The sequence below is a fragment of the Silene latifolia genome, chromosome 1, assembly GCF_048544455.1.
Source record: "Silene latifolia isolate original U9 population chromosome 1, ASM4854445v1, whole genome shotgun sequence".
Lineage (NCBI taxonomy): Eukaryota > Viridiplantae > Streptophyta > Magnoliopsida > Caryophyllales > Caryophyllaceae > Silene > Silene latifolia.
Window position 1 is genome coordinate 71148621 of NC_133526.1, and position 8955 is coordinate 71157575.

At 43.7% G+C, this 8955-nt stretch overlaps 1 protein-coding gene across 1 annotated transcript; it reads left to right on the forward strand.

Moving 5' to 3' along the window:
* The first annotated feature begins 5051 nt into the window (after positions 1-5051).
* On the forward strand, positions 5052-8275 carry LOC141648624 (uncharacterized). The gene is made up of 6 exons (XM_074457352.1): positions 5052-5501; positions 5710-5929; positions 5975-6150; positions 6232-6482; positions 6744-7565; positions 7672-8275. Exons 1-6 carry the CDS (start codon positions 5052-5054, stop codon positions 8273-8275), a joined length of 2523 nt encoding a protein of 840 aa, XP_074313453.1.
* Positions 8276-8955: the final 680 nt, after the last annotated feature.

The following is an 8955-nucleotide window of genomic DNA, read 5'->3' on the forward strand; positions in this document are numbered from 1 at the left end:
CGGGCCACAGAAAACAGGACCTGGATGCTAGCAATGACAGATTACTTCTCCAAGTGGATAGAGGCAGAAGCATTCACGGAAGTAAAGGACAAACAGGTCATCTCATTCATAAAACGAAACATCGTCTGCAGATTTGGTATCCCATCAGAAATCATATGGGACAATGGCTCACAATTCATCTCAAACGATACCGAAGGATACTGTGCCAGGTGGAATATCACCTTAAAAAGTCAAGACCCAGACTCCAAAGTCCAATGGACAAGTCAATCCAAAGAATAAAATCATTATGGACAATCTAAGAAGGAGGCTACAAGAGTTAGGAGGAAAGTGGGCAGATGAATTGCCACTAGTGTTATGGTCAGACAGGACGACGCCAAAGATAGCAACAGGTCAAACACCGTTCAGCCTGGTGTTTGGCGCAGAAGATCATTCCATCGAAGTTCTAGTTCCCACTCACGGGTATGAAAATATGACGAGGAACCGAACAATGCGAGAGATGACCGAAGCCCGGACACGATTAACGAGCCGCGAGCAAGCGCAAAAATCCGTCTGGCGCCTACAAACAATGCAGGCCGGAGTTACAACAAGAATGTCGTGGTCGGCTCCTGGAGGTAGGAGACCTGGTTCTCCGAGAGGTGTTCCAACACCAAGAATCAAAAAGGTGCAAATTCGCCTACAAATGGGAAGGACCATACCAGGTAGAAGGAGTTGTTGGCCATGGTGCATACAGACTGATGACTATGGACGGTCAAATCATACAACGCCCATGGAACATACTTCACCTGAAGAGATATTACTTTTGATAATAAGTAGACTCTAGCTTTCAAAATAATGTACTATGAGAAGCTAAATCATTTTTAAAGATAAAATAAAAATCCTGGTAGTAGGCATACCGCCGCCACTCTTATTTCTGGTGTCTTTATTTGTTTTAAAACTTTAAACTACTATTGGATGGTGTGGTCCGCGGCGTCCGGGACCACAATTGCTCCGTACCCCATGAGATGGCGACAGTACTTCACATCATTCGATAGATTTTCTTATTTTCGTGCTTCTCTAAGTACATCACTTTGAATTCTCGTATCTATGGTACATTGAAAGGATGTCTAGCAGACTCATCAACCGCCAACGCGGGTGACAAGGCACATGCCACTCCAACATGCCTAACCTATTTTCTCCACAAGGAGCACCCTCACCAGGCGGACTGTGGAACATACGAAAGGGAGCCTAGTTGATAGCTGAATACGCTTATCCAGCTACCCCTGATACCACCCCCTGGACGTAGCTCGCACTAATCGCACTTAATAAGGGCCCCAGCATGCATGCAAAAACGAACATGGAACATAGGGATATCTGCGCTACCAGAATCCTGCAGCGTCTCCATCTGGTCCTAGAATGACGATAAACTTGCCTCAATGACGCCACCTGCTGGCATAAAACGAGACGAACACACCTTGCGTCATGAACAAGGTTAAGTAGTCCACAAATCCGCGGCATACGCCTAAATCAGCCCAGCCGACACGGCGACTAGCTTGGTCCGGATCGGTCTTTTTCAGTCGACCGGGTTGGTCTAAATCAGCCCCCCACAGGTTGACACGGCCACTCCTCCTTACATTGCGGCATACGCCTAAATCAGCCATCAGGCTGACACGGCAGCTAGCTGAGTCAAAACGTTAGCCTTTTCAGGGTGACAGGACTTGCCTAAATCCGTCAAGCAGGCTGACACGGCATAAACTCCATAAAATAGGGAGAATAAACAAACAAGTACATAATATGTAAAAACCTTGCCAAACTATGACAAGGGGCATTCAAAATATGTCCAAAATACGGCCCCAAGTTTAACCGCCACCCTGGCAGAGCAAACACAAAACAAGTTTAAAAACTTACAAAGTCTGCCACCTCTGCGCCAGACTGCCAAAAAAGTTTATCAAAACATAAAAACTTAATTATCGGTCACATTAATGACCTCCACTTCAGTACCTCCTCCGCTCACGACCACTCATTTCAGGTACTGCACCAGCTTTCATATCCTCAGCCGCCATAGCTCCCTGAGCTCCGTCAGCAGCATTCTGAGACATTCCAAAGATCACCCCCAAAGCTCGGCCACCAAGACAGAGAATTCACCTCACCAACCTCAGGCATCAGCATGCTCAGATCAGGTTGAGTGGGGTAGAGCATCTCCAGCTGCTTCTCCTCTTCCTCTATGGCCTGCTGGGTGGGAGCCTCCTCGAGGGCAGCACGCATCCCACTGATCTTTCCCCGCCAGGTGGCATAAGCAACGACATTGGTGGCCAGGGAGATCAGCTCAGTGATCTTCTCCTCAGACTGTTTCAGAGAGTCAGAAAAAGTGCTGCACACCGCCTGGGTTCGAGCAAGCTGATCAGCTCCCTCCTTCAACTTCTTCTTGGTGACAAAAAGCTCGCCTTGCTCCACCACACGCTCCTTCGATCAACCCGCCGCCGTGCCGATCTGCAACGCTTCCTTCACTCCTGGTTCTTGGCGCTGGTAGCACGACTGGTGGTCTGCACTATGTTGATCATCTTCCTGTTGTAGAGTGCAGACTGAAGAGTCTGGGGCATAAATGATCAGAAGTCAGCAAAAGAGTTGGGAGGCAGAATTCAAGCAAGAAACAAACAGACAGACAGGTAGAAAATGAAGAATATTTACCATGAAAGCGTTGTGCACGTCATTTTCAGCCATCTCCTCTGGGGAGAACTCCGAAAATATTTCCTCAACAGGAGGAAAGAGCAGCTGGTCAATCTCCGGCCAGTAGGGCACCTTGTCAACATTCCCAAAGCCTTCTGGAAAATGAGCAATGATGCCTCCACTAGTAGAAGCACGGGGACTGGCAGGAGGAGTAGGCGGATGGCGAGATAACGGATCGACCTCCAGGGGCACGCGAGCAGCAGAACTAGAAACTGCAAGAGGAGTCTGAAAAGAGGCGGCAGGAGCACTCCTCTTGGAGGCAGAGGCCACATCAGGGCTGGCAGAAGGTCTCTTTCTTTTAGCACTTTGGAGGATGAGTTACAGTTGATCGACTTTTGAACCTGCAAGCATACACAGTCTCATACCACAGAATGCTTAAAACATCAGCAACAACAGCACGCAAACGAAAGTGGTTGCAGAAATCTTACCAGAAGACATACTGTGAGCTGATTGAGGAGGATTGGAGGAGGAAGCAGGCGAAAAACCAGGAAGCAGGTCTGGAAACTTTCTCTCAGATTCAGAGATACAGAACAGCTTGCTGCAGGTAGGGATCTTGGCACCAATACGGGTAAGGTCACAGGGGCCTGCACGAAGACGATGAAGTAAGCTAGTAAGCAGCGAGATAACATAATTCAGGCGACAGGGAGGCTACTTACTCGAAGTCAGAACCCATTTCTAGAAAATATAATCAGCAGGAGGCTGGATGGAGTCCTTCCTCACATAGAAGAAGTCCTCGAACCATTTCTCATCGCGAGATTTTAACACATGTTTGAAGGGAGCCTCTCCACGGCCCCGGAAGGAGAACTGACCCCTGCCCAGGGATGTGATGCTATACATATGGGCCAGATCGCCCAGAGTGATAGATTTGCCAGTACTCTGACCAGCGGCCAGAGAATAGAGAAGAACTCTCCAAATGGCGGCAGAGATTTGTGCCATGGCGAAATTGTTGGTAAAAATGAAATCTTGGACGAGTTTTGGGAAAGGAAAACGAAGGCCATATCTAAACGGGTACAAGTAGAAGCAAACCCACCCCGGACGGAGGGCGTCAGTTTTCTGTCCCGGTTCAAGGATGGCGATATCCACCCCGTCACCAAGACCAAGCAGACTCTTGATCCTAGGAATGTCGGCCGGAGTTAGGGCGGAATAACAATCATGTGGATGTCTAAAAAGTCTCCGAGAAGGGAAAGTAGGGTCGAGATTACGATCGGAGGGCGTCGAGGTTGACGAAGACTGTCGAGTTTTGCCCATAATGGAGAGAGAAAATGAAGACTGAAAGAAATAAAGAAGATGGATTACCTGATGATGAAGACGGGAGAGGAAACAGTGAAGCTGATAAAGATTAAAGGGAAGAAGATTGAGGGTTTAAGAGGAGAGTTTTTTGAAATGATTTGGAGTGATTAATGAGAGTGGAAGAGAGACGTTGGGGTTATAAAGAGGAGAGAGGGAGTTGGGTGCGAAGAAAGAGGAGAAAGGCGGCTTGCATGGGAAGGAGTAAAAGGGCGGCGTAGGGTTTTAAATATTTGGTTACGTAAATTCCTTGCTCGAATCTTGAAGGCGTACTTCGCAAGAAATTTGGGGCAAACTGTTTGGGCTAAAAATAGCGTAATAAAGAAAGCCCACTTAATGAAATAAAGATTATAGAGAAGAGGTGAGGAGGATGGGAGCCCGCAGTCAGGAGAAGGGGGAACGGGCTTAAGAAGGATCAAGAGCCCATCACAGTAGGCGCCCGTGTTAAGAAAAGGAGTGTCAGGGAGACGTTAGGGAGAAGTTAGGGAGAAGTTAGGGAGATCGGGGAGAATTGGCAAGAGAATCCGGATTAGGAAAGAAGTCTTTATGGAAATAATATTCTCTTTCCATATTCGAGATAGAGTATATCTAGGGTTCTTACCCTATAAATAGCAGAAGAAGGAAATCAAGAAGGACATTCATAAAACATCCGCATTCGTACATCAACACTCAAGATCACATCTCGGCAAATAATACACGTTCATTCTCGATCTTGCAGGCCTGGCACCTAGGGCCAACAGGATTAGCTTCGTACCATAATTGTAATCATCCTCCAATTCATATAGTGCAATACTTGGCAGGGTACCGTCCCTCCCGCGGTTGTTCCCACATTGGGTTTTCCGCGTCACCAAAATCTTACGTGTCAATTTACATTACGCACTTTATTTCCCGTTTACATATTAACGTACAAATCATAATACAATCAACCAACGAATATAGACTACATTGACCCTAAATCGACTTAGGTAAAAAAGACCTAAACACATATGAATAAGGTAGGTCTGTTTGGGCTCCTTAAGACAAAGGTTAAGGCCTTATCTCTAAATATTATAAATATTCTAATGGTTGATGGTTGGCGTATAGCTACTAATAATAGTTGGCACAAAGGAGGTAGAATTTGGATATTATGGAATCCAACTATTTTTCTTCTTGATTTCTATGAATTTTCTGCTAAATGCATCAACATGAAAGTCACTGAAGTTGCTTCTACTACTCAATTTTTTGTCTCTATAGTTTATGCTTTTAATGACCTTGTTGATAGAAGAAGTTTATGGAATCAACTTATCAACTTTGCATCTGTTATTAATGGGCCTTGGATGGCAGCTGGAGAATTTAATTGTGTGTTATCTCACACTGAGAGGCTTAGTGGTACTAGTACTGATGCAGAGATTGATGAGTTTCAGAGTTGTTTGGATGCTTGTGGTCTAGTTGATAGCCCTTCCCAAGGGGCCTATTATACGTGGAATAATAAACAGGATGCAAGCACCAGAGTTTTCAGTAAGCTAGACAGAGTACTTATTAATAGTGAGTGGAGTCAGAAGATGCCTTCCCTGTATGCCCATTTTTTTACCTGAAGGAACCTTTGATCATACTCCTTGCATTATAAAGAGCTCTGATCAGTCTGATAATTTCAAGAGGCCTTTTAAATATTATAATATGTTGGGTAAGGATAAGAGCTTTATTCCGAATTTAATTGGCTGGTGGACTGTGCAATGTCAGGGTACTAAGATGTTTCAAGTGGTTAGGAAATTAAAAATCTTAAAGGTCCATCTAAGACAATTTAACAAAGATCACTTTGCTGATATTGAAAATGCTGCTGCTTTGGCTTTAAGGAACCTTGAGGCCATTCAGACCAAGCTCATTGATGATCCTAGCAATCTGCAGATGTTGATCATGGAGACACAAGCTGCTGAGGAGTACAAGAAATTACAAGTAGACTGTAACTTGTTTCTCAGTCAATAAGCCAAATTAGCATGGAGTAAAGATGGAGATTATAACTCAAAGTATTTCCATGGAGTCATAAGGAGCCGTGTTATTAGGAACCAGGTCTTGAGTGTGAAAGATACTAAGGGACAGGAACATTCTGCTCCTCAGGCTGTTAAAGAAGCATTCTTAAAGTACTACAAGGAGCTCTTGGGGACTGCTGTCCACACTGACAAAGTTAACTTTCAGATCATTAAGAGAGGTAGGGTGTGTGATGCTGGTCTTCAGGATATTCTTGTACTCCCTATGACTGACTAGGAGATTAAAGCAGCCATCTTTTCAATCCCTGATCACAAAGCACCTGGACCTGATGATTATTCAAGTGCTTTCTTTAAGGACTCCTGGACAGTTATTGGTGATGAAGTCTGTGCTGCTGTTCAAGATGTTTTTAATTCTGGTAAACTTCTTAAGCAGTTGAATGCCACTACTATTACCCTGATCTCTAAATGCAAGATGCCTACTTATGTTCATCAATTCAGACCCATTGCCTGCTGCAATATTCTCTACAAGTGAGTCTCCAAAATTTTGTGCAACAGACTGGCTCTTATTCTGCCTGAGTTGATTAGCAAGAATTAAGGAGGGTTCATAAAAGAGAGAAGTATACTAGAAAATATAATGGTTTGTCAAGATCTGGTGAGAATGTACAACAGACAGGCTTATTCTGCTCGTTGTATGTTTAAGATGGATTTGATGAAAGCCTATGACTCAGTTAGTTGAGAATTTTTAGCTGAGATCCTTGATGCTTTTAATTTCCCATCTTCTTTTAGTAGGCTTATCATGGAATGTGTGAGTAGTGCTACCTATACTCTCAGTCTTAATGAGGATAACATTGGCTTCTTTCCTGGGAAGAGAGGTCTGAGGCAAGGTGACCCTATGTCCCCACTACTCTTCACTCTGTGTATGGAATACTTAACAAGAATCATTGACTGTGCTTTTGAGAAGTTATCATTTCATTTTCATCCCCTTGGCAAACCTATGAGGCTTACTCATCTGATGTTTGTAGATGATTTACTTTTATTCTGTAAAGGGAATGCACAGTCTATTATGGTCTTGCTGAGGGCTTATGAATCCTTTTCTAGAGGTTCAGGACTTAAGATGAACCCACAGAAGTCCTGTGCTTATTTCAATGGTGTTCCCTCTGGTTTAAAAAAGGATATCTTGTCTGTTTCTGGCATTAAAGAAGGCACCTTGCCTTTTAAATATTTAGGTGTCCCTATTACAGCAGGTAGGTTAAAAAAGAGTGACTGTGGGGTACTCATTGATAAAATAGTTGAGAGGATCAGGTGTCTTGAAGCTAAGAAACTTTCTTTTGCAGGGAGGCTTGTCCTTGTTAAAGCAGTGCTCTCTACCATGTCTAGTTACTGGGCCTCTTTATTTGTGTTGCCTAAAGGAGTCATAAATAGAGTAGATGCCATTTGCAGGAATTTCTTGTGGGAAGGGTGTACTGAGCATAATAAAGCTCCATTACTTGCCTGGTATAAGGTTTGTGTTCCTCAGAAGGAAGGGGGACTTGGTCTCAGAGTCAGTTCTATTTGGAATATAGCTACTATTGCCAAGCTGGTCTGGTGGCTATTAGTGAAGCCTGATAAGCTGTGGGTTTAGTGGGTGCATCATGTGTATTTAAAGGGGCAGTCCAAACAATCCTATAATCCGTCCTCTGATACCAGCTGGCGTTGGAGGAAAGTTTTGTCATGTTAGAGATACTATCAAGGAAGGGTTTTCTGATGGAGTCTGGAGTATAGGTGTTTGTGACTATTCTGTGAAGTCGTGCTATTCTTGGTTGAGAGAAAAAAGGCCAGTGGTAGACAGGCACATATCTGTTTGGAATGCTGTTTCTCCTCCAAAGCATTGCTTCGTTGCCTGGCTTATTGCTAGTCACGCTTTAATGCTGAAGGAGAAGTTAGCTAAATTGAAGATCTCTACTGATGACAAGTGCTGTATCTGTGCTCTTGCTACTGAGAGTCATGCCCATCTGTTTCAAGAGTGCAGCTTCAGTCATAAGATTTATAGTTCTCTGGCTATGAAGTTAGGTGCTCGGCTAGATGCTACTAATCAGTTGCAGTGTATCAGGAAGAAGAGATGGAGCAGGCTAAGGAAACAGGTGACAACTGCTATTCTTCTGGCAGCTTGGTATCTGATCTGGAACCAGCGTAATGAGGCTAGGCTATTCTTTAAGGTTTCACGACCTGAGTTAATAGCTGAGCAAGCTTGGCGTGCTATCCACACTAGGATTAGAGTTTTGAGTCCTAAGTTTATCAATGATAATGATAAGCTTTGGTTGTCTAGAGTGCATTTGATGTAATATTAGCACTAAAATTGTGTTCATTGAGTAGTGTGTAATGCGGATGTTTGATCATTAATGAGAATTCTTACATTTTAGCAAAAAAAAAAATATTGTACAATGCAAAAATTATTGGAAGACATATATTATAAATGGTGGTTTGAGATAGGACTCTACCAAACTAGTTTGAATTGTCGAGATTCTTTGTCCATAGAGCTCAAGGCTCTTAGAAGAAGGTCAAAGGCTTGTGAACAAGCCCCAAATAAGAATAAGTATGGTTTGCTCCAATTCAAAATAAAGCTTGGCCAAGGAAGCTTGTCATTCATTCTCTTTTTCACCTTGCCCTTGGCACTTTGTTCTATACAATGCTTCAAACCAATAGGCCTATGATCCTTGTCAACACGAGGCATGAAGTATGGCTTATTTTCATCCGGAGACTTCCACTTACCACCTTCTCCTCTAATTTTGGTGATGATGATAGCGCTTGGATTTGTCAATCCTTCCAAAGTAGAAGGACAATTCTCATAACATTGATGACCGGACACCTTAGGAGTTGAAATTATGGGTGCCAAATCTCCACAAGTAAGTTCATTTGCAAGTTTGTTCTTGAGCTTTTCCACCAAATACCCTTTATATGATGATTTGACTTTTTCGAGAAGGTCCACCATATCATCTCCAACAATCATAGGTTCCATGGTGGG

Coding starts and splice junctions, on each gene's coding strand:
- LOC141648624 (XM_074457352.1), top strand. CDS start 5,052: ATGGTTGATGGTTGGCGTATAGCTACTAATAATAGTTGGCACAAAGGA. Junction 5,502..5,709: donor TTTTCAGTAAGCTAGACAGA/GTACTTATTAAT, acceptor GTGCAATGTCAG/GGTACTAAGATGTTTCAAGT. Junction 6,483..6,743: donor TGCTGCAATATTCTCTACAA/GTGAGTCTCCAA, acceptor TTCTTTTAGTAG/GCTTATCATGGAATGTGTGA.